Consider the following 25,552-nt stretch of genomic DNA (forward strand, 5'->3'; position numbering starts at 1 on the left):
ATGAAGATTCTTTATTTTTTATTTTGTATAATCAAAAATCCAAACTGAAACATTTGAATTAGTTGTAATTTTAATTAATAAATGAAATTTGGAATTACATAAGTTTTGCCGTCTTTCCAGGTGTCCAAACTACCTGGAAAAAAGGTAAATCCTATTACAGGTATACGATATAAATGATCAACAACGGAAAGGTGAGAGATTCGATAGAATGTTTCATAGTACGTCACTGAGAAAATTCGGAAATGATGATGGAACTCATTCTGAAAGTTCTAACTTTGAGCAGGTTATTGTATCTTCATCTGAACTATTCACCAGTATCTGCGGATCTTTCTTCTTTTATTGCTATGCCAACATCTTTAAAAAAATACGGAGATCAAATTACAAATATGTTCAATAATGATTGTAGGCTATTTAAACTTTAAAATTAGAGTCCATTGGATTGCAAACTTAAATTTGAAATTTAAATTGCAAAACTTAAAGCTTGAAGTGAATCAAAATATAGAAATGGCAAACACTTATCCTAACTGACCAATCGATTACTGGCGTATAACCAACGGAAATTCATATCAAGCCCGATATTTGTAGTTCCAGTTTCATTTATCAAACAATACAACTATCATATTATGTACAGAAACCTTGTGGTGCATAGCATGGCTTATTACCAGCTACTACAAATAGCCTAGGCTTTGATGACATACAAACACAAACTCGCAAGGCATCTATTGAAGCAGTCAACGAAGGGGATGAGCTCAATGGCAATGTTTTCAGACTATTTCCAAAATAGAGTTTCTTGGTCGAAAACATTATTAAACCATCAGCCTGGAAAAAAAGTTGAAATTATCATGAAAACGATCTTTTTCTGTAAACTTATACGGAAAAATCAAAAGTTCGTTAAATTCTTTCTATGCCGATGTATTTGACGAACTTTTGAACAGTGGTCAATTCAAAATCAACAGAACAGTTCCCTCAAAATAACATGAAATTTGAAGATCGAAAAAGTTTGTATTTGCTGTAAAAAGAAAATCAGAATTCCATTAACTGATAAGATTATTAAATACAGTTCTGATGAGAAATAGCACAAATCTTTATGGAATAAGTCACTAAAAGATAACTTTCATAAAGGAAATTTGGACGGAAGCATAACGGAAAGGAAGGGATGTTGAAGATAAATATTGGCTGTCAAGTGTATCTGTTCTAATTTCAATCAAGAGATAAAAGGATGTAGCTGAGAGTATTTTTTATAATTTAAATAAATTGAAATTATGAATTATTCATACCGTTGTTCCTAATGAAATACCGGTTCCAGCGGTCAAATTTATTCGTTTTGCCTCCAAATGTATCCCCTCATTACCACGTAATCCCAGATTTACCACGTCCACGTATAAATTATCGTTGATTGGTGAACGTATCTAGAAATCATTCAGAAAATTTTCATTTAACTGAATTGGGATCCAGATTCAAATGTGACTACAAAATTGAGCATAATTAATAGATTCTTACAGTTTAAGTGAACTCGATTCTACAATTAAATTGCTAAAAAAATTTAGGACCAAACTACGCCGCAGTTAGCTGAAATTTATGCACTTTCCAGTTATTCTTTCCTCACTTTATCAGAGAGTAAAAGCGAATAAAACAACACAGAAATCAAAGTACCCTTTGTTCGGACAAATTATTCAACATAAAGTTTCTGAACTCTTTGAATCTTGATAATCTTCTGCATCCGCAATTATTTCGGATCATGTTTCAATTTAAAGGAACAAAAACTTCTGAAGGATTGTTCTGGACTGAACTGCAAACTTCAGTGATCCTCAGCTTAAGAAGCTAAACGATGGATTTTAAGAATTTTGATTTGCTAAATAATTTCTAAAATTGCAAAACTTGTAAGAAAAAATGGACCTTGTCCGTTACAATTTGGGCAGTCGATATCTTCTTAATCCTCTTGTCTACACGAAACAGTGGATGCTGAACACTGAAGTATGGTCGAAATGCATCTTTTATCTGTAAAATTTTAAATTGTACAATCTTAATTGCTTCTTGTTTTTTCCTCTATTAACTGTCACTAATTCAACGAAATATTTATGCTTGTTTCTTTAGAGAGATGAACTCATTAACCCTAGACTTTTGCTTAGGCCTTTTAATTCTTTTTAAATTTCTTTTAAAGCTTAAAACAATTTATGGATGGCTATAGTGACGAACGGTAAATTGATTGCTGTTCTCAAAGCGACAAATGCCATCCTGCAGCACCAAACGACTTTGCGCTGATGTACTACTGATTATTACCTGAAAAGCAATTAACAACTAATTTGCAATTTGCAATTAGCGATTTACAAGTTTGCTCCTGCAATCACTTCATATTAGTTTCATTGATTTGTAAACATAGTTTCACTCTCTTTCCAGATGCAAACTTCTTCAGAGGAACAAGAAGGATGAGCCTTGTCGAACTCTATGGAGAAATTTCGTCCAACAAAAATTTAAGGAAATCGGTGATGAAATTGGAATTAGCATATATGAAATCAAATAAAAGTGAATGAAGAAAGTCTGAAGGGATTGTTATTTCTTCTGACAAATATGTCTATCTATTCAAGCAATCCGTTGATTCAGGATAACCTGAATTTGCATCTTTTAAAATTTTATTAAATTCTAGAAATCATTCTCAAGCGAAAGCTAAACAGCGTACCCTAGAACCTAAGATTGCCAAATCTTTCCCTGCACCTCCATAAACGACACCACTTTTCGCGATCACTTTACCCAGATGGATTTCATTAGCCGAAAATTGTAAAACGACATCCTCTTTGCCGGTATCTGGATGATATCGGCTGTGGAACTGTAGATGTTTCATACCTCTAGTTGACATACCCAACACATGAATAATGAAGATGTTTAACTGCAAATATTTAAAATAGGTAAATATAATCAGAATAATCAGATTTTATTACAAAAGTAAAAAGAACCGATGATAGATTGGCTAAGATAGTACTTCTCCTAATTTAGTTTAGTACCCATTAAGGGTTTAATTCCTTCATCCGATTAAACCATCAGAAAGGTTGTGAATTACCTATTTCACTATATCCCAACATTGCTTTTCTGTCGATTATGTGACGACTAATTCAGCTCAAGTTAACAAAAAACGCAAAAATAAGCAAAAAACTAAATTAGTATTGATCATGAAAAAAAAAAGAAACAATGCAAAAGCTTACAATCAATAAGATGAGTGTAATAATTGTTAGCACCACTAAACATAACAACAAAATCCATAGTCGCTTCTTGCGTAATCCGGTGACGTGTAACTTATACTCAATATTATTCGAAGTAGGGGGTGGCCGTGGTTCTTTGGAATTCAGAAAACGTAAATGCTGCTGATCATCATCATCAGCGGTACCACGGCGATACATCGATCTACCAACTGGCATTACACATCTAGAACTGACACAGTCGCAGTGTGTGATAACTCCTCATCCGCTTCTGACTAGCTGCAACTATGTTCTTCCACATAGCTTCACGAACAACAAGAGTGAAGAGCTAAATATTTATATAAATATAGTCCAACTTATTAGGGCGTTGGTATCACTTCTAGCATATTCCCATCAAGATATATCGAGCACCGTTAGATGATATCTTAAAGATCGAGATATTCTTCCAATAATTCTGTCGTACAAGGATGTAACCGATTTTCGGTAGTTGTTTTGATTTCCGTTATTTCGCTGCTATAATAGTTACTTTTTCTTTTTTCAAAAAATATCAGTGGCGGCAGTTTATCTGCCAAAAAATCTTTATTCACACAATATGCTGCTTCGTACTGCATAATGAAAAATATTTTTGCGTTTTTTTTTTTATCCAACAGTTTTATCACAATGCAACAATGATAGACAAAAATAAAGTTGAAGTACAATTCACGAAGAGCTTTTTACCATTTTTCTTGAGTTTTGAACCCAATTTAACTACAGGGCAGAAAATCCTAAACTTTAAAAGGTTCTAACAGTTGCAAGAAATGAAACAGTAAACAGCTCACGATTAAGAAATTAAAGAAGCAACTGAAGACCCACTCTCACTATAGAGTGAACTCTTTAATTTGTCAAAACTTGAGTTTTGATCCTCTACTAGTTTGGGGTGAAAATAAGGATAAGGATTATTATTCATCGTACAGATGATCCGTAACTGAAAGAACACTATTCAATGAGTTCCTAAAATGTGCAAAAATAATTACCCTTATCGGCCAAAACAAAATAAACCAAACCGGGAATGGTGAGTCGCTACCGAAGAATTTCTTTGAAAATCTCAGAAAGCTATCCCTCTAAATAAGAGAATCAATAAATATTTTAAACGTCTAAGAGAGAAAATAAAAACATGATGTTAGGTGAGAATGCTCATGATTCACAAAAATCAGAAGAGAAGTTAGAACATAAACGATGACTGATGATTATGAAAAAATGCAGAGTTAAAAAAATTTTTGCTGAGTGGCAAATTAATCGAACTGGGCCGAAAATGACGCAACTAGAAAACCCAATAAAGCTTCAAAAGTAATCATAAAATATCGTTTCTTTTTTTAGAAAAAACATTGGATTTTACGATGAAAACTGTATGTCCACATTCATTACTAAACATTTCTGATTTGAAAAAAGAAATCGAAAAAGATCTTCACTACCAAAAGATCAACATGGTAACTTCTGAGATGATAACAAATCTGACTGAACTGCATCCGTTAAAAGCGTCTCTAAAACAAGAAATGTAATTTGCTAAAATCTGATCTTAAAATCGCAATTACAAAGCTTTATCTAGCATGAAATAAAACAGATTTAACCAACCACAAGTAAACAACAACAGTCAAAGTCTTTTACACAGAATTATTCTTTTTGATTTTGAAATAAATAGCTTTTCCTCGGCTCAGAAACGAATTAAACATTCAGACTATTAAAGAGCTGCCAAATCATTATTTGTAATCAAATCTTTCGTCCCAAAAAAAGGGCAAAGATCCATATTGAATTGTAAAGAAGAAATGCGAGATTTACCTTGTAGTCTCTAAGGCAGGACAGGCAAATACGCGGACGGTCCGTGTGGTCAAATGGACATTCCTTTTTGACACATAACTTGTCATAACGACAGTAACCATGAAAATAGTAGCATTTCTCGCCTGGACAGTTCGGGAAATTCCTAGAAACAAAAAACAAAAGTTGAAGTTTTCTTCAAATCTATATAGAACGTTTGGAAAATAACGAAAATATTTTTCAAAATAAAGAAAAGGAAATAGGAGAAAGTACACACTTGCATTTTACGGGGGGGCCATGCGGACATCGACCTCGGCCGCGTTGGGCAACTCCAGCTGAACGACCTCGTTGACGATCAGCGAGATAGATCTTCTCTTTCAGACACTCCTAAAAATAAAGATTTAAAATTACCATTTGGAACGAGAACTGATGAAAAATAATCGTATGTGATAGCAGAAACTCAGTGAAATTTAGGCCTCATTTTAGAAAGAAAGACCTAAACAATGATGTAATGCCTTATCGTAGTAACGTAATGTCGTAGTCATCGGAATCAGCAAAATGGTTATGTCAGTGAATTACCTGAGAGACTAAAAAATAAAAACAGCGAACATAAACGTAAAGAATGACTTTATAGATGTGATCCCGGAATTCTTCCCAATTCGAATCTTTTGCGCCACTTATTTTCCCACCAAAATCGTCTTTGCAAAAATCACACAGCAAACGATAGTCAGAATGACGTCGTTTCATGTGTTCGCAAAGTTTTTGCACGCTCGATGCTTGCTTCTCGCAGTGAGGACACGGAAAGCAAGCACCATGAGCACGGATTTCATGCTCACAGAGCTCTCGAATGGTTTCGAAGTCACGGTCACATTTGCGGCAAGGGTATTCGTAAACCGGGCGTGCTGGGCTGAAAATTGATGAAAATCAATAATATTTACAAACTTACTTTTGGAATATAATCTAAAAGCTGGAAAATATTTTATAAGAAATCATCAAACCAAAGTTTAGTCTGTATTCGAAACCAGTTGTTCAATAATCCCTAAATAGAATAAACTAACTACACTCAAAACAGAAGCTGTCCATATTCATCATAAAGCCACTGAAAGCCATGTCAGTGATTTGCAAAATAATCCGTCTCAAACTTTGGCATCTTTAATGTATCTGATTGTTTCAGATGGAATTTTTCGCCGTTGGAGGTACGAAGATGTATGAATTGTGGGTTTCTCACAATTTACAGAACCCTTAAGCAAATTCAAAAAATAAAACGATAAAACATTCGGAAAAGATGCACATATCTGTCCACAATTTGACTTTTTCATAGTTATTCACTTGGTTAAACTTGAAACTTAGAAAGATAGAAGAATTAAATATAGTTTCTAAAATGCTAATTACGCACATAATACTGGACATATTTGGACAGTACCTCTAGACTACAACATAATTTCACCTGCGAATAATTTCAATCATAATGATAATGGTAATAACAATAATGATAGCACCAGTGTGTTTGCTTGTATAGCCGCTGCCATCATAAGACCGTTGGGATGGGTATACCGAAGAACAATGATGATAATAATAATAATAAATGATGAGGCTGGACTAACCGGATACAACTAACACCGTCAACACAACACTGCATTAAAAAAAGTTAAAATACTATGCAAATGAGAATCAACTGAAAAAAAACTGAGAAAATAAGATCAAATGAAAAGGCAATTACAGTTGTTCATACTCTAAGATTTACTAAAATATAAAAATTTTAGAAAAAACGTTAAAATTAAAGCTGCTAGGATACTACTTCAGTTATACACTGGAGTATCCTTATATTAGTCTGACCTAATCAAATAGTAGACGCAAGTTCTGTTGTCTCAATGTCCTGCTACACTGATCTTATAAACAGTGCTAATTTCTTTTTTTTTTTCAAATAAATATTTCCGTAACTTGATGTTTTTATTTGTAGCTAATAAATCAATAAAATCTACCTCATAGCTTTGAAGGAACCGTAAGTGTCTCGACTTGAAGATGATGAACTACGCGTAGGACGACGCCTTGGACTGCGACTACGTGATGCTTTGCGACGACGCATCGGGCTACGACTGCGACTGTATGAGCGTGAACTATGACGGGCCTTTTTTTGGATGACTTACGACGCGAGCGTGAACGCGAACGTGAGCTAGCTCGTCGTGGCGATCGAGAACGTGTATGTGACTTGGTCCGAGATCTCGATCGGCTTCGCGAGCGCGACTTCGTGGTAGCTGTGCGTGTGCTTGACCTTGAAGAATGTCGACGACGGCGCCGACGACGTCTTGATGAAGTGGAATGCGATTTTGATCGCGATATACGTTCTTTTTTTGGGTGAGTCCTAAAAAAAATGCTGATAATGATTTTGGGCAACACCTCGTATTACTATCCCTCCTATAGAAAGCATGTTGAAGCACCCTATTTCAGGCTATCTTTATCGTAATTCTTTTTTACGGTTATCATATCACAATATACTTATCACAAGCTTAAGAAATTTTAAAAAAAAGCATTATTTCTGCTCTGGGGGAAAAAAAACTAACTCTCCACCAGAAGCGCCTTCTTTTCTAGCAGAATCATCCGATTTTTCTGACCTGGTTTCGACGGTATCATCTTCCTCTTTGTTACTTCGATTGTCATCATATGCCAGTTTCCTTTCACCATTACTAACTTTACCGTCATCATCCAGATATTCTGACTTCTCGTCACCATTCATTTGACGGTACTGTTCATTGTCCACACTTCCTACTGGATTTTCTACTTCCATCATCTATATAAAAAATTCAAATAAATTTCCGGAAAATTAGTAACCGTAAATAATCTTACACTAGATAAAGTTCAGACTACATTCACAGCGGGTACTCTTTGCTCATAAAAATTAGACCGCACAGGGATCGAAGAGGAACAGATCCTAACCACATTTAAGTTCAGATACGAAAATTCTGATCGCAGTGGAATTCTATGGATATGAATAACATGAGAGAATATTCATAACCGGAAAACCGAAAACCAACCGTTCTACGGCTGCAAAACTAATGGTTAATGACAGAAAGCAGGAAATGTTTAGGACCATATGCAGTAAATTATGCAAATAATATTTGAGCGAATTTAAGGATGCTATATAATCTTATCAAAAAATTACGTAACTTTATGCATAACACTACCCTGTGTAGAAATTTTTTGTACGAGATCAAAATCTGCCAATTCATTTTTTAACTGAAATTTATATATTTAACTCAACCTTAGAATCTAACGGTAGCATACCAGTGATTCGATATTTACTAGAACTGGAAAAGTTAGCGGAATCCTAAAAGATAAAAAACTTAGGCAAAGAAAACTTCACCTTACCTTACGTAAAAAAAGCGAAAATCTCTCCTTTCTAGAAAACCTACTCTTGTGACTATTAGCGCTTACAGCTTAGCCTATGCTCACTTAAAAATCAGAACATTTTTGATCAGAATAAAGACTGCTGACATATGTATCAAACTCGTCGTCTCCATGGTAATCTTTATCTGATTAAAATCTCTACATTTATTTCACAGATATGTATGTATTCAACCGCATAGCACTGAGCAAAGTACACTATGAGACATTGTTTTCACTAGAATTTCACTACCTGATAAATTTTGGTATTTGATGATTTTTTGCAATCATAACTAATGGATATTCAGCATATTGTCGAGAAAGAGAGTGAAATGTCAGGAAGTGTGTCCCTAATGTATCAAATCGTTAAAATCGTCCGAACTAGAATAGCTACAACTTTGGGTCTACATAGTCTTCAACATGGAATTAAAGTTATAGATAATTCAGGTTTTCGAATTTCTGTCCAATGCTAATGATGCTTGCAATAAACAGAAGGTGAAGTTCCACTCTCCAAACCTTTCACCAATGAGACTGGTTCATGCAGATTACACTTGCAACACCAGAATTGAACTAGATCGTTACACCACAAATAGTCTTGAACTTTTCGAGGAAACTTTACTTTAAATTCATCACCAATCATTAAATAGTTGCTTGAATAAAGAATGGGTTGACAAAGAAGTGAAATAGCCAGAACCTATGAACTAATTCATCGTCGTTTGCTTTTTGTGCAGCCAAGAATAAAATTTTCAGCTGATATGCACCCAGGTATGCCTACAGTACAATCCTTGCCTCCTACGCCAACTGCAGTAACACTTCATCATTTAGCACTAGTTTTCATGGACATTATTTGATTTGCACTTACTTTTGCAGATTCTATATTTTACATACTTGTGAGGAAATTGCTGATGAATTACGTAACAATGATAACGGTGACTGCAGATAATTTAAAGCTTTGATAACAATGAGCATGGTAGTGGTGAACGATAACATAACGATATCTCTCTCGACAACTATAATATTTTCACGGCTGATGATGATAGTGGTGATGATAATGATGATGATGCTGATGACAATAATACATATAATGATGTTACATACATAGGATATATATATAAATGTCGTGTGACAAGCCTGCAAGTTCTATTAAATTACGTATTGTCATGCAAAGTCATGTGTGAATGGGCTTTTTTGAAAATTTGGAAGGAATGGAAACTGAGTTTTATGTTTCGTTAATTCGATATTGAAGTATTAAAACTAATCTTTACTCATTTAGTCGGAAATAAAAGAATTCAAACCGTGGAAACAAATAAATGGCCTCATCAACCGTTTTGGTTTCCAACTCTGCTTTATATATGATAACACTCTAAAACAAAAATTTTCAGTATAATTTCAACCGAGACAACAGTGCCATATTGAACTTATGCACTTAATGCCTAGTTTTCTCATAAAGTAAGCAGGCACCTCAACAAGGACAGAAAAGCCTCTTGCTATGCCATACCTGTGAAGAGAATTGACAAAGTAGGAAAGATTTCTTGAAGGATGGTTTTGAAAAGTGAATAAGATGAAGCAAAATATGAAAAATTACCGAAAATTGCGACAAAAATGACCAGCTGACGACGATATCTCAAACGATAACAATGATATCACCACTGCTGAAATGATAATAACGGTATAATCAACGTTTAATTGTTACGATATCTTCGGAGTCAGCGCAGCAGCAATGTTAAGGACGTAATATCTTATAATTTCGAGTTCACAGTAAGGTCTATATTTCGCACTTAGTGACGATGTGCAACAACATAAGTTACGTCAGTAGCAGCCAATGAACTTGCAACCAAGCGATCAGTCATGCCACACTGAGAAACATGCACTTCGCGTCATATAAATGCAAAACGCGTGCATGTGTGCAAAACTGATCAGTTAGTATGCTACCAAAACAACTCGACCTGTAGTATTCATGAGTATTCACGTCAACGTACATGACAGTCACAGTGGCAGTATATCGAAGGACAATTAAGCACTTCACGCCATATACACGCACACAGTCACGTGTGCACACGCACGTCAATAAATCTACACCATTTCTATCATACTTTTAACTCCTAAATCATAATGAATGGTGAGAAACGAAAACCATAAGTGCCAGAAGAAAGTTTAACAGTTCACAGCAAATGAGTCAATTGCCACAGTGGCATCGCATAACGTCGCGGTTAGACCGAAGACCACGAGTTTTCGTGAGAGCGAACGGCACACAGAAGAGTGCAACACTATGATGAGATGATATGGAGACATAAAAAAGGAGCCAAGTAAAATCTCTGCGAATACTCGAGGTCCAGTCGAGGTCGACATCATGCTTCGCTCAGTCACGTGGGCCTACATAGAGATCACGGTCACAATTTTTGCACTTCATATATTAAAAGGAATGAGCAGAACAGTACAAGCTAACCACAGCGAGACTGAAATAGTCCTGAGAAACTGCGGTAAGAGCAGTGAACCTGCACCAAAGAGAATCTATATGAGGATATATTTCCGATGACATCATCTAATAGACTGCAGCCAGCGAATGAAAGTCAGAGCGGATGTTCAGATGACCAGCAATTGACGTAGTGGACTTCGTCTGAAAACTGTAGTGTGACGGCAAGCCAGTCACTCTCCACTGATTTTACCTTCGATTGATCTCCCCACACCCCGAAAGTTTACAAACAGGACAGCCACATAACATGTCCCACGAAGTCTTCCCGACTAGCCAACGTTTACATGGGATACTCGTGTGATGGGCGCGGGTTCACTTTGAGACGACCGATTCGCTTCACTTAAATGTCTCGCTGGAAGGAAAATGTGAGGATGGGAGAGTGGATGTCGTGGTAACTGCGAGATTTGTTAGGTGGCGGACGTGGCTGATTAACTTAAGCTACTTGTGATAGAGTTAAGAACATAGAGATGTGTGAAGCTGTTGAATGAGTTAAATATTAGAATATATTCGTCAAACTTCTCACTGCTATAAACCTGTGTGTTATTATGGTTTCCCAGATAGCCGAGGGATGACATAATCACCCGATATTTTTTACTACCTTCCAACATGCTGTATTTACGGTGATGCTCATACAGGCCAAATGTCGCTTCATTAGCGATATCTCATTTGCCTATTATGGGTACCGCAAAAAAACCTATTAAGACGTAGCACGTGTCATTTATTTTACGTGACGTAAACGAGCGAGTTCAAGTTATACCGATTAATTTTTTTCTCAAATATGTTTCTTTTATAGTGCAAGTTTGAATTTTTCAGCTTCTCAACTATCGACTGTATCGGAGTGGACACAACATCATGTGACCTTAGGCTGCGGTTACTGCTTGAATTGTTTCTTGGGCTCTCGAACATTCTTGTCATATCAGTGAATTTATCATTTAACGTTTAGGTGCGTAAAGAGCTAATTTACCAATCATCTTAACAAACTAAACACTTTCAGTGGATACGAATAGACCCATTTATTCAAGATCAGTGGTTGTCGTCGTGTTGCAGGTGGTTCAGAAGAACAAATAACAGTGAGTTATAACACTAACGAATAAGACAACTTTCTTGATCTAGTCTCCTTTATGCATACAGAAAGATTAAGACTTTTAATTTAAAATTTTAGAGTAGTCGAGGGTTATCTTGAGTTTTTTAGGCTTAATTTTGAAAGTTAGGAATTTATATTTCGAGGTGCTATTGTGTAAGTGAAGATAAGTATGGAACTTTTAAATATCATTCGTTGGTATTTTTATGTCATTTGTATTCTTGTACTGATGGTATGCGGTTTGTTTCTTCAGTTAGGCAATTGGTGTTTCCACCAATTTCTCTAGTGTTTCTGTAGTATCTATATTTTAATAAGCCAAAACGTCCGAACACTAGTAGCGCATAGTGGATGACGCTTATTTTAGAAATCCACGTGCATTAATACCACTCTTGATATTTTTTAAAAATCCTCTGTAAAACTACTTGCAATGGTCGTCCACTTTTATTTGGAACTATAGAAAGCTCACGTTTTGAGCTTTCTATATCAAATTGTAAAAGCCTATTTCCAGGCCAGCTGAAGAAACTATTTATTTAATGAGAACAGGGAATACGCGCAAAAGATCCATACCTACAGTAGATACCGCCGATAAAATGGGTCTTCGTACTGCACCTTCAATCGATGAAATTTGGGGCGATATGGAAGTAGGTCTCAAAGAAGTTTATGCTCGGCAAACTATGATGCCGGCTCGTTACATGCAGCTGTACAGGTAGCTTTTCCACAAGTTTTGGAATTTCAAATTTCAAATTTATGTATGTATCCTTTTGCTAGTGAATTCTTTAGTTGATGAAAAATTTGTCACATTTTTGATTAAATAATGAATTCATCCTTAAAGTAATTTGGGTATGTGTCAATTTGGTGTCAAAATTTTTACATCTCATATCTTTTAGCTGAATGCACAATCCAGACTATTGGGAGCTTTCACTTTATCCTTAAAGTCAACTGAGTAATAATTTAAAATGGTAAAATGCAAAATTTAAATCAGTAATGTTTTGAATGAAATATTTATAGTCGTATTTATATTTATAGTCGTGTGTACACGTTTTGCACATCTGTCGCATACAACAGTGATTCACAGCGTGTTGGATCACGTAATCGCGCCAATCGTGTTCCACGTGGTAGCAATTCTGGTTCTATTGGTGCCGAATTCGTTGGTTTAGATCTATACAACCATCTGAAGCATTTTTTTCAGAATTATGTTGAAAATGTGTATCAGGTTTGCCTTGTGCATTTTATTGATTTGGATAGAAAAGGATTAATTCTCATGAAATATTTTGACTTTAGAAACTTTGGTAGGATTTTTTTTGGCTAGGGTTTCTTTTTTTTTTAGCTTTATGTTAACTTAGTAACAACTTTATTTGCAGAAAGGGCGTGATTTAAGTGGTGAGGACATTTTGAACTACTTCACTACACAATGGGATTCTTATCGATTTAGTTCCAAAGTGGTGGGAGGAATATTCAGCTACTTGAATCGTCATTGGATAAAGCGAGAATTGGATGAAGGAAATGAAGATATCTACGAAATTTATGTTGTAATGATTTTTTTCTTCTTTTCTGTATTTCAAAATAAAGTACCGCAGTTTGTCTTGATCAGATTGCGCCAAACATCTATGTTTTTCACCCTTCATCTTTTCAACAGATTTGAAAAATTTTTACCACTGAAATTTACTGTTCATTAGGAATGATTTCTATAGCTTAGGAAAAATGCTTTTTTAAAGGCTTGCAATTTTATAAGTCCTTGATTTATCAGTGTTACTATCTAGTTTTAGTTAGCGATTGTGACGTGGAAGGAGTTTTTGTTTATTCACATGCGCGACAGCGTAACAAGCGCAGTATTAAAACTAATTGAACGTGAAAGAAATGGCGAAAAAATCAGTACGAAGCTTATCAGTGGAGTAATCCAATGCTATGGTGCGTTCGTTAACCCGATTGCTACATTTTGAAGATCTCTCTTCCACTGCGAGTACTTTGCTCAAATTGTCCATTCTTACAAACATATTTTTGGCATGAATAGTTGCTTAAACGAGGTTTTACCATATAGACCCTAAGAAAAATAAGATCAATATTATATTAGTCCTCGATATTTGTTTCAATTTTATTTCAAGCAGTCTTTGTTGAATTACGATTATTTTCAGTGGAATTAGGCGTCAATGAAAATGACACCAGTATTACTGGTCAGGCAACAAGTTCATCGACAACTCATGTTGATCGTTTACCAAAGTTACGCGTTTACCGTGATTACTTTGAGAAACGCTTCATCGCTGATACAGAAAGCTATTTTGCCAACGAAGCTGCTGAATTTATTGCTGCAAATTCTGTTACTGAATATATGAAGAAGGTTTGATTTCATGTGTTTTTTCATTAACTATTAGGATTTTCACAACAATAAAGGGATATAAAGTGTTGTCTGGTGCTTTAGTTTTGAAAAATTTAAAGTATTTTGTCCTTTATTTATTCATATTTTCCCAGATTTTAGGTGGAAATTCGATTGAAAGAAGAAAAAGAGCGCTGTGATCTTTATCTTCATGAATCAACGCAAGATTTGCTAGCAAAAACGCTAGAAAAAGTACTTATCACGAAACAACTAGATTTATTTCAGAATGAATTCGGAAGTCTCCTTGAGTCAAATAAGGTCAAACTCTAAAATTCTTTCGTTTTAATGTACGCTCAGTAACTTCAGGAACAAAGAATACTTATTTAGATATATTAATATGCTTCCTCTTTAGCTATTTTTTGTGCCTGAAACTTCTTGAGATGATTTGGTATCTATATCTTCTTTATGGTCACATTTTAAATTTTAAATTTAAGAGAATTCGAAAAATTTTCGATTTTCTTTCAGGATTCTGATTTGGAGCGCATGTATACACTTTGTGATCGCGTAGAAAACGGTTTGGACGAGTTGCGACTTGCACTGGAGAAGCATATTGCTCGTCAAGGAGAAGCTGCATTAGATAAAATCTCCGATATGGCAGTGAATGTTGGTATTAAAAACACCAAAAAAACTCATTTTGCATTTCATTAGTTCTGAAGCATTTCACTAAAAGCACAGCTGATCTCATAATATCTATAGAATGGTGAATGCCGATAATTCATGTTTCCATGACTTTTCATAATGGTAGCATTAAAAGGTCGTTGCTATGCTATTGCAAAGTAATCTGCATTCATTAAGCAGAGAAATACGGTATATTTAGTAGTATTTGACTAAACTTACAATGATACGTAGGATATATACATATATATATATATATATATATATATGTAATGTCGTGTAACAAGCCTACAAGTTCTATTAAATGACGTGTTGTCATGCAAGGTCGTGCACGAATGGGCTTTTCTGGATATTTGAAAGAAATGGAACTGAATTTTAGCTTTATATTGTAGTTACTGGAAGAGATATTATTATATTATCAGAAACATGAGCATGTTTCTAGAAAGATGTGCTGTGTGAATACCCTTGTGAACCTTTTGTTCATTTGTTATAGGGATCTCCGTATCAGTTGTAAATGTTTTTAGAAATTACTGAAGTTCAGTTTGATATTGTTAGTGGATGGATAGTTTACTAAATATTCAAGATTTCAGGATCCGAAGCAGTATGTTTCAACAATTTTGGAAGTTCACAAACGCTATCATAGTTTGGTAACCTGTTCTTTTAAAAATGAACCTGGTTTCGTTCAAGCATTGGATAAAGCGTGTACATCGTTCATCAATCGTAACAGTGTCACAAAGAAGGCAAATGTATAGTTTTTTATTTAGTTCATCTAGAAAAACTGAAATGGGCTGAAAGTTTAGTCTTATATGTATTTACAGAACACATCGAAAAGTCCGGAACTTCTAGCAAGGTACTGTGATCTCCTGTTGAAGAAAAGCGCTAAAAATCCCGAAGAAAATGAGCTTGAAGAACTTCTCAATCAAATCGTATGAATTTTTTTGAGAATTTAGCCTCACCCTAATAAAAAAGAAACGTGATTTGCAAGTTTTCAGTTATTTTATGGAATGCCTGAACGAAACGTAAATTCGTTTAAAATTTCCACAGTATGTAACTATGGGAAATGCAGGATTTTTGGCAAGTTCGAGACAGTTTGAAGTTTAATTTCAGGGTTCATCCCTCATTTTTCAGATGATTGTATTCAAGTATATCGAGGATAAGGATGTGTTCCAAAAGTTCTACACTAAAATGTTGGCAAAGCGACTTGTGAACGAGCTGAGTGCCAGTGATGAAGCTGAAAGCAACATGATTTCGAAACTGAAACAGATGTGTGGATTCGAATATACCAGTAAACTACAGCGAATGTTCACTGATACCAGTCTTAGCAAAGTAAATAATTCATATAATTGTCTTAAATGAAATAATCGACATTACAAGTGGTCTTCATAATTTGTGAATTCATAATTTTCATTTTTTAACAGTTTTGACATTCATCATATATTGGCGAAAAAGAAATCAATTTTTTTGAAATCCAAAACGATTTTTTCAGGATATAACGGAGAGATATAAGCAATATTTGGCGACTAAAAATATGAACTTGGGATTGGATTTCTCTATCATGGTACTTGGGTCAGGTGTATGGCCTTTCAGTCAGTCACCTGTTTTTGATATCCCCGTGCAACTTACAAAATGTATGGAATCGTTTAATGAGTAAGTGTTAGAATGAAAATCTTAATAGATTTGAAGTTAAAACTTCCAAAATTATTAGAAATTGTGGGATATATTTGAAAAATTTAGGTTTTGTGTATGTTCATGAACATTTTGACTAACATCTTATGAAAGTGATCGATTTTAAAGACATTGTATCTGTGCTGCTCTGTGGAAATAAAACATTTTAAGAGAATCCTTATAATATTTAATGTGATGGAAATTTTTTGGTTTTCTCTAGAATATTTTACTTCTTAGGTTTTATCAAACACAACATACGGGTCGTAAATTAACTTGGTTGCTGGCGCAGTGTCGTGGCGAGCTTTCAGCTTTCGGTTTTCAAAGGAAATACACTTTTACTGTAAGTTATCTTCGTGATACTGATAAATATGGAAAACATGAATGGTCTAATAACAATTTGCATTCAAATAAGTTGGATATGCAATATTGTACTACAGTTTTATTTTTTTTTAATGCATCTGAAGAAATTCCTAACCCCAAATTTTCCGTCTTTGTCCATCTTTCTTTTGCATCATTATGATAATATTATTTCCAGGCTACAACAGCTCAGATGGCTGTTCTAATGTTGTATAATGAAAACACAGAAATGACGTTGCAACATATTTGTGATAGTACTAAACTTAGACGTGAAGTCGTTACACAAATTGCTCAAGCTCTTGTCAAAGTTTGTTTTGAAACTTTCCTTTAAAGAAAGACTGTACAAGCATTTTCGTACTTCTCACTTTCTAGTATAAGTTAAACTCAAAGCTTTTTCAATCCTTTCCATTTTTACCAACATCGCTTGCAGGTAGAGCTATTGTCAGTTGCTGGATCAAAGATTGATATTGACGCAAATACTTCTCTTGCAACAATTCTAAGACTGAATTCTGATTTTTCAAAGTATGAATTATTTTTTAGTGATAATAGGGTTTAATTGTTCCTTATGCAAAGATTCTTGAAAAGATTCAAAAGCAAAATTTTTTAGTAAAAAATTAAAAGTTGATTTATCGAAAACGATGGCACGGGCTGAGATACGTCAGGAAACAGTGGAAGTACATAAATCAGTGGAGGATGATAGGAGATTAGTTGTACAGGTTGGTATTTCATCAGGTTTTTGTTCTGACTTCAGATATTTAGGTATCATTGTTTATTTCTGATTTCATGGGTTCGCGCTGTTTCAGGCAGCTATTGTCCGTATTATGAAGATGAGGAAAAAGATGAAACACACTCAACTAATTACTGAGGCTAGTGGAATCTTTTTAAATCTTTTTCGAGTTCTGATTCACAGGTGTGCTAGTTTGAGTAGCCAAATTGACGAGAAGGCAAACTTCTTTATGCTTTAAGAAAAATTAGACAGCCATTTACCTTGTCGATTTATTTAGATCTCTTCGTATTCGTTCCTCCGAGTTTTGACAGACCATAACCATTGTTATTGTCACAAATAAGGTGTCCAGAATGAATGTCGTGGAAGTTTCAGTGCTTTTTGTTCAACACATAATACATTGCTGACTTCCAAGGAATAACTAATATAAATTATAGGTCCTCGCGCAATTAGCGTCACGTTTCAAGCCCAAAGTACCGATGATTAAGAAATGCATTGATATTCTGATCGAAAAGGAGTATTTGCAAAGGGTGGAAAATGAGAAGGATCTCTATGAATATCTTGCATGAGCTGATTTTTCTAATATGTAGATTAAAAGAATTTGATATCTGATATAAAATGCAGTCTTTGTATTTTCACGCTACTGTTGTATACAACTACGTTTGTGTATTTTTTCGATGTGTTGTGCTGTTTCCTCATTACCTTTTGCTACCTGATATGTAGACCCTGTGTCAGTTCCTGACAGTTTCAGGTTTCTATCTCTCTGTGATTTAAAAAGACTTTCAAATTTTCGGATCATGTAAAAATGCCGAACTAATCAGGGTCTGCTTTATGAGAGCACTTGGAATGCTCGTATTATCTGAAGAAATAAAAGGTGAAGTCAGGAAGGGCAAGTGAAGTGCAGTGAGTGGTGTTTTCGTTTTCTGTAACGTTAGGAGTTTTACTTCAATTTAGCATTAGTCTTTCTTGTCTGACTAATCATAGGTAGAGACATCTGCGTGTTGTAAATTTTAAGACTTTCCTGGATTTTTAGGAGGAATTTGGGCTTTCCTCTGCGAGTATTAACTTTTGTAGGGATATTTTGCAGTCTCTGAATGAGGCAGCAGGACTATAATTCCGATCGCCTTGTTTTGTTTTGTCGACTGATTTTGATCATTGTTTGTTCTGATGATTTTTGGTGAGTTCAAGATTAATTTACCCAAATAAATAAGGGTGGGGCACATGCAGTTACTGAATGTACTTAATTTGTCATAAATGACCATATTCTGGTCTTATTTATCGCGCAATAAAGCTTTTTTGGCCTTACTTTTCAGGCAATCAAGTTCCGATCTAGCGCCACATCTTCATTCTTTCACTTTTGTTTAAAGGGTTTTCACCTTTTTCATTCGGTTTAATTAACTCTTTAATTGTTTGGCAGATATCAAACCTCCCATTAATCAATCCATCGAGATTTTTGTTGCATCAGTGAAAGAAATTAAAAATTTGGTATTAGTGTCTTTGTGTTCGTTCTTCAAATTGTTCTGGATTTTATTCAAGAAAGCATAATCTCGGAGGTATTTATGATCTTTTCGATGAGATTTAATTATTTATAGTAGATTTTCCGGGATGTGTGCTGACACCTTGTGGTGGAATTTGTATCCAACGTACAAAGAATTGTGCGACTTTCGGAGGTTCAGACGTGAAGCAGGGAATTTCTTTTGGATTTTCACTTTAGCTCCAGTGAAATCTTCCAGTGACCTTGGTTTAACACTCGTCCATTGTTTTTCATCTATAAAGAAGATCACATTTTTCGCAGTATAGTGTTTTGTTAATTTATTCGAACTAGGAGTACTTACAGAACTTTAGTGGCTTATTGTCGCCTCCAACGATGTATTTAATCCCGTTTTTTGAACGTTCCTATTCTATTAGTCAGCTCTACAGTTATTAATTAGCGATCGATCTCAGTGACGTTGCTCATCGATGCTTATTTCAGATGCACCGTGCTGCAGTGGTATTAGTGCTGTCTATTTTCGTTTTCATCTGTTCGTCGGCGCAGAATATATTCTTCTCTGAGGCAGATTATCGTCAACTTTATCCTCTGCTATCGATTGTTATTCGTTTACAGAATCACGCGCACGCATTGCCGTATTTTTTCGGTTTACTAGAGAATCTTGACTATCCGAAGGATCAAATTCTAGTTGATATATACATAGGAATACATATTGATGCAACTTTCCTCAAAACTAAACAGTCAGTTTTCATAATTGTCCAACAAAATGAATGGTCGAAATAGTTCAATATTTGTAATTTGTAGAAGTTATATTGCATGCATACACATAGTGAGTGCATGCTGTAATGTTTGCATGAGATACAACGAGAATTTCGAAGGTTATAACCTGCAGTTGAAGATCACTTGTAGGTAAAGTTCACTAGCATTGATGTTTAATAATTTCCGTGAGTGTAATTATTTCTTTGTAAGCAAAATTACAGATGGGCAGATGATGCAAGAAAGCATTATCGTTCCGTTTTTCTTACTGATGATACGAAAAACTGGCAAGAAGAAGCACTGATGAAGGCAAGAAATGGTCATGCAAAGTATTTGCTGTATCTAAAGGTATACACGATATTCTGTTCCATATAAGGACTTTAGATAAACATTTTGAATTAATGCGAACACTGAACGTTCTGAAGTTATGATAAAATCCGTAAGCAGTTTTTAAAGTGTTTAGAACTGAAATGTAGAAACGACCAGAAATTATTTTTTGCTTGTCTTAAATTACTATTTTGAATAAAAAAAAAGACTTCAGGGTGATCATTTGTTGACGGATCACAGGACCCTCCAGACATTGATGCGAAAGAAGAAATTAGCTATTGCCCCTCTTCTTTTTGCCCCGTTTGGTGATCCGCCTACAGTCTTCATATCTGAAGATTACAATACTCGAAGAGAAATATCTACCCTAGAAGTAAGTTTGTACATTTGTTTTTATCATAAATCCCTAATTTTCTTGAATTTGATTGAAGCAGTAAATTGGTATGTTTGCTGTTTTCATGCATTTGATCGCGACTGTTTTCATGCATTTGCGGTCTTCAAGATAAATGTGGAGGATGGATATCAGGATATCGCTAATTGGTGTCACTTTCTTAAATTATTCTGGCAAGTATATTATAGGTCAAGATGGTTCCAGAACCGTTGCTAATAGATTTGGCACACAAAGACTCATCATTCTTAACATTTTCTTCCGAAAATTTGTATGGTTATTCTGAAAATGATTCTAAAGAGCCAAATGTTGTGCTTGAGAATTCGGCGTCTCGGATGGATATACCATTTTTCTTGGATAATGAGCATTTCTATGGATATTTTTTCAATCATTCATTACGTTCCTTGGATTTTCAGCGAAAAGCGGTTTGTTTACTTGCACAAATACCTTAATTTCATGTAATTCTTGCCATAGTTTTGGCTTTGCATAATCAACCGTACAAAGCACTAACCTGAAAAATTAGTCAAGAAATTAATGTTATTGCCTCAAATTGTACTCATCGATAAATCTATTTTACATTTTTCATTGTCAAACTTTATGTTTTTAGTTTGAGCAACGCATAAAGATTGTGCGGGTAGCTAATCTATGAAGATTTAAATAAAGTGGCTTCTGTTATAGCTTCGTTATTTGTTAGCCGATTGGATTGCTGATAGTGGTCTAATGCCAATTGTACACTCTTCGTTTTTGAATGTCACTTATCCAAGACCGTCACTTTTTGGTGTTGATAAAATTTATGTTATTAATCTCGAACGAAGAAAAACAAGGTATTTCCGAAAGTTATAAGTCAAAGAAGATAATTACATTTGGCAGCAACTATATTTTATCAAAAGCACTATCAGGATGTCTTTTCCGTATTTCAATGTTCTGTTATTCTGTATGATTTTATAGTGAACAGACGTTTTTGAAGCAAGATTGTTTTAATAGCTTTTGCTGAATTTTAGGAAATAGTTTATGAAAATCACTTTTTCATTTTCAAAGGCTGTTAGAATTATTTAAGAAAAGTTAAAATGATGGAATTATTGAAATTGATGGGATTTGAATATACGTGGTGGGAAGCGACTGATGGTCACCACTTGGATTCGGAACCCTTATACAGAGAGATTAAGTTTTTGCCTGGATATGAAGATCCGTTCTACAAAAGACCGATGAAAGCTGGAGAAGTAAGTGAAGTTTGTAAAAATTTAACAATAATGTGGAAATTGTTAGAATAATGGGTATTTTAGTTTTTGTTATCTCGATTTCATGTGCTTCAATTCTTCGTTGAAATAAACCATCAAATCCTATTTTAGGACGGATAAATTTCCTATTTAAGGTCGGTTGTTTCTTGAGCCATTATCGCATATGGCAGGAAGTAGATAAAAAGAAATTGGATCGTGTAATTATATTCGAAGATGATTTACGTTTTGTGGTCAATTCAACAGATCTTCTAAAAGAACTCATTGAAGATATTGATAGTTCAAGAATTGAATGGGATCTGGTATATTTGGGCAGAAAACGGCTGGAAGGTGCAAATGAAAATTGGGTGCCTGGTAAGTTACTAGATGCAAATTTTTCAAATTGCATGGCTTTTAATTAAGTTTTGAGGATTTTAAAAATATTGTGTGGTATGGAGCTGATTATTTGTAGTGCAGTATTAATAATATTTGAAATTGCTCTTGAGCTAGACGTATGTTAAGCAGTTTCTATTTCGGAATGACTCTGCAATCCCAATTGTAACTGTGCAGATTGGACGATGAATATTTAAGTAAGCCTTTTATTCAGTAATACTTGTTACTCCTTACCTTGATTTTTACAGGTCATCGACACTTAAGTACTGTTGATTATTCATATTGGACACTTGGTTATATGTTGTCACTGAATGGCGCTCGAAAACTGCTTGGTGGTAATCCTTTAAGAAAACTTGTACCGGTGGATGAATATATCCCGATTATGTTCAATAAGCATCCAAATACAACATGGACAAATGCATTTCCACATCGTGATTTAATTGCTTATACGATTTATCCGACCGTTGTTGTTCCAGAAAGGTACACCTATCAGCACGGTTACTTCAGCGATACAGAAGATTCAGATATTGTCGGTATGGAAAGTGCAACTTGGGCACTCAAAAAAATGAATAAAGATGAATTATGAAATAGTATAAATTGAGTTAATGAAAGTAGTACTTCCAAATGACCAAACACTGACCTCAGATTTCTGTTCGCGTTGTTTTTGAATAGATAAAGACATTTTATTCTAATCATGATGACATAAATAATGTCATTACTTGATCGTACAGCTGAATTTTGTTTTCAGATCATTGTGTTGTTTTTTTCTTGATTAAGTTAGCTATTCTTCATTTAAAACTAGCTGGAGTTGCGGACCATTGTAATTAAACAAAGTGAGCTTCTATGTTTATTTAGCTGTTCATAAGCAAATATGCCTCCCCATCGTATGTAATATGAAAATTCGAGGCATTGAGCTGTTTTATATTATTGCAAGCTTTAATTTTTCTATCCCAGTGTTTTTCAAGCTTTATTCTATAATTTAATATCATTTCCTTATTATGGTGCTACGTTATCTAATGATAGAACTACTGCCTTGTTTCTGAATGCTGCGTATTGATATACTTTCTGTATTTGCTGTCTTATGCAACTGTTTTAAGCGGCATCTCATTGCAAAGATTATCAATAAAACTTTGATAAATCTTGTAATTCATATCCTGCGGCTTAAAATTTGCTGAGTAATAAGATCCTTTGTTATAACAGATTGTACGTTGCTTTATATTAGTTTCTTGTGGTTCTGAGAGATAGGGATCTGGGAGATAGGGATCAGAATTATGTAAGATGCATATCATGCATACTGGTTACCGATTTTTAGAGAACTAACTTTGTAATTGGCAGTAGCAAAGGAGAAATATTTGTTAGCAATAACTTTTATGCTGATCTTGTCAAGCATTATGCCCACTGCACTGGAGTTCCCGTGGAATTCTAATTTGTGGTTCTGGGAAGGTTTGTTTGCACTTTGCCAAGTTGCTTCTAGAGTGCTCCTTCTGAAGCCTTCTAGTTTATTGTTCTCTTCATCTGACATACATTTCTAGGACTACGCAGAATGGGTTGCATTTGCGGAAAGCCAGATCTTGAAATTGGAATGCAACAATATCGGATACTAAAACCTTTCGCTAAAGGGTAAATTCTTAATCCGAGTATTTTGAAGTGGGAACAAAAGACCATTTAGAAGGCGTTTTACGTTAACAAATATGCGGCATCATTTATAACCCCTATAACGGTTAAATGGTATGAAGCCCTTCGAAAGAAAGTGGAACTGGAGATTTGTTCGGTTTATTTGAGCTAAAGGTCATAGCGAAGTTAATGATTATAAAGATTATTTGGAAGTTACTTTTCAGGGGCTTCAGTCAATTATTTCTGGTAGAAGAATATAAAACTGGTCATAAATGGGCCTTAAAACGAATTGATTGTTATTCAAAAAGGGATGTTGAACGCGTTCGGAATGAAATTGATGTACAACGACGGTTCGGAATGCATCCGAATATTTTGTCACTGGAATGTTTTACGGATAGCAGGATTCCGCATGGCCTTCGATTTTCACTTATCTTTACCTTTTGCAAGGTGTATGGTAGTTTTTTGTTCCTCAAAAAATTTTGGTGTTTGAAAAGAAAGATGGCTAATTATTGTTTTCATGTTGATTCGCATCATCACATCGCATTTCTTCTTACTACTGAACTTTCAACTTGCTTCTTACTTACCGAGCTTTTGACTAATATTTCAGTTGTATTAAGCTAGAAGTTATGACTTCATTTGAGAGATGTATATAAAAGTTTTCCTTCTTTTCGTTGATTTTTTTTATTTCATCTTGAATCTACTCTATTACTGAACTTCTGTGTCAATTTTTAGAGTTATGATTTGTTTACGTATCACTTCAGCGTGGTAGTCTTCAACATGAACTTACAATCCGTCGTTCATGCTGTGATTACATTTGCGAAGAACGGGTGATACGTCTCTTTCTACAGATTGCTTCTGCTGTTAAATTAATGCATTCATCCTCGCCTCCCATTGCTCATAGGTCAACATTTGGGCACATTTTGATATTTTAGTTGGATAACCCTGCGGTTTTAATTTCATTCCAGTAGAGGGAAGAAGTGTCTTTTTTTCAGAGACATAAAACCAGCCAATGTTTTGCTGTCAGACGATGATTGTCCGATACTAATGGATTTTGGTAGTTGTTTCTCGTGTCCAATAATAATTAATGATGGAAAAGATTCAAGAATGCAGTTGGCTAGTTTTCCTTATATTTCTGTACCGCTAACCATTTTAAGGCTAACCATTTTTTTTAAAATGGCTAACCATTTTAAGGTTTTTTTTTTTGAAGTAGCTTCGAACTTCGTTCGTATTTTGAAAGCACTTCAAAAAATATCCAGAAATAACTGTCAAAAAATATCCAGGAATAACTGTTTACTTGATCATTAGGTGCTGAAGCATGTCGTTCTACAAAATTACTTTTTTAAAGATTGTTTGTAATGTTTTACTGATTTAGGATGAAGCTGGTGAATTATGTTCAATGCCATATCGAGCTCCAGAACTTTTTGTTTGTGAGGTCGGTTCAACAATCGATCAATCTGTAGATATTTGGGTTTGTGTTATTCTTAGCAATTTTCATTGCAGTTAAACTTAAGCTTCTTAAATATAATTTCTAAATGCTATCAGTAGACTAAAAAGCAAGAAGGAAATCAAATTTCAGTCACTTGGTTGTCTTTTATTGCTTTATGCTTCTTCCGCTCACCATTTGATGATATCTATGAACGTGGTGACAGCATTGCACTCGCTGTTCAGTCAGGGAAATTACTTATATTGAAAGTCATCCGTAAGTCCAGTTTGCACTGTCTAGAA

The 25,552-nt window shown here is 34.7% G+C and overlaps 6 protein-coding genes across 6 annotated transcripts in view; 4 read left to right on the forward strand and 2 right to left on the reverse strand.

Moving 5' to 3' along the window:
• Positions 1-539: 539 nt before the first annotated feature.
• LOAG_00939 (hypothetical protein) lies at positions 540-3,524 on the reverse strand. Its single transcript, XM_003136479.2, has 6 exons — positions 3,198-3,524; positions 2,678-2,884; positions 2,197-2,280; positions 1,897-1,998; positions 1,278-1,409; positions 540-819 (listed from the first exon to the last, which is right to left on the reverse strand). Exons 1-6 carry the CDS (start codon positions 3,408-3,410, stop codon positions 622-624), a joined length of 936 nt encoding a protein of 311 aa, XP_003136527.1. The 5' UTR covers positions 3,411-3,524; the 3' UTR covers positions 540-621.
• A 1,125-nt stretch (positions 3,525-4,649) lies between these two features.
• On the reverse strand, positions 4,650-9,971 carry LOAG_00940 (hypothetical protein; the record flags this gene model as incomplete). Its single annotated transcript, XM_020445599.1, has 9 exons — positions 9,949-9,971; positions 9,659-9,726; positions 7,544-7,770; positions 7,126-7,344; positions 6,965-7,084; positions 5,610-5,889; positions 5,260-5,369; positions 5,007-5,148; positions 4,650-4,733 (listed from the first exon to the last, which is right to left on the reverse strand). The coding sequence occupies exons 3-9, from the start codon at positions 7,768-7,770 to the stop codon at positions 4,650-4,652; spliced, it is 1,182 nt and encodes a 393-aa protein (XP_020303960.1). The 5' UTR covers positions 9,659-9,726; positions 9,949-9,971.
• LOAG_00941 (hypothetical protein) lies at positions 8,660-8,987 on the forward strand (the record flags this gene model as incomplete). Its single annotated transcript, XM_003136481.1, is given in 2 exon segments — positions 8,660-8,794; positions 8,811-8,987. 2 exon segments carry the CDS (start codon positions 8,660-8,662, stop codon positions 8,985-8,987), a joined length of 312 nt encoding a protein of 103 aa, XP_003136529.1.
• Positions 9,972-11,824: 1,853 nt separating the features above from the next.
• On the forward strand, positions 11,825-18,671 carry LOAG_00942 (hypothetical protein). The gene is made up of 18 exons (XM_020445600.1): positions 11,825-11,906; positions 12,426-12,623; positions 12,944-13,130; positions 13,279-13,446; positions 13,684-13,825; positions 14,050-14,252; positions 14,391-14,546; positions 14,754-14,891; positions 15,494-15,649; positions 15,722-15,829; positions 16,032-16,229; positions 16,390-16,550; positions 16,806-16,908; positions 17,104-17,232; positions 17,356-17,447; positions 17,533-17,641; positions 17,729-17,791; positions 18,087-18,671. Exons 2-18 carry the CDS (start codon positions 12,451-12,453, stop codon positions 18,216-18,218), a joined length of 2,418 nt encoding a protein of 805 aa, XP_020303961.1. The 5' UTR covers positions 11,825-11,906; positions 12,426-12,450; the 3' UTR covers positions 18,219-18,671.
• Positions 18,672-19,621: 950 nt separating this feature from the next.
• LOAG_00943 (hypothetical protein) lies at positions 19,622-22,799 on the forward strand (the record flags this gene model as incomplete). Its single annotated transcript, XM_003136483.1, has 8 exons — positions 19,622-19,878; positions 20,119-20,242; positions 20,436-20,591; positions 20,798-21,031; positions 21,285-21,430; positions 21,664-21,826; positions 21,979-22,195; positions 22,462-22,799. 8 exons carry the CDS (start codon positions 19,622-19,624, stop codon positions 22,797-22,799), a joined length of 1,635 nt encoding a protein of 544 aa, XP_003136531.1.
• Positions 22,800-23,756: 957 nt separating this feature from the next.
• The window catches only part of LOAG_16847 (NAK/MPSK protein kinase), a gene marked incomplete at both ends in the record, with an annotated part of 2,495 nt that continues 699 nt past the window's right edge, over positions 23,757-25,552 (forward strand). The window contains 5 exons of the mRNA XM_020449505.1: positions 23,757-23,833; positions 24,052-24,274; positions 24,589-24,728; positions 24,820-24,940; positions 25,200-25,295. Of these exons, the coding sequence (XP_020306960.1) occupies positions 23,757-23,833; positions 24,052-24,274; positions 24,589-24,728; positions 24,820-24,940; positions 25,200-25,295 (657 nt within the window). The remainder of the gene's footprint in view (positions 23,834-24,051; positions 24,275-24,588; positions 24,729-24,819; positions 24,941-25,199; positions 25,296-25,552) is intronic.

The sequence above is a fragment of the Loa loa genome (genome assembly GCF_000183805.2).
Source record: "Loa loa unplaced genomic scaffold supercont3.23, whole genome shotgun sequence".
Classification (NCBI taxonomy): Eukaryota; Metazoa; Nematoda; class Chromadorea; order Rhabditida; family Onchocercidae; genus Loa; species Loa loa.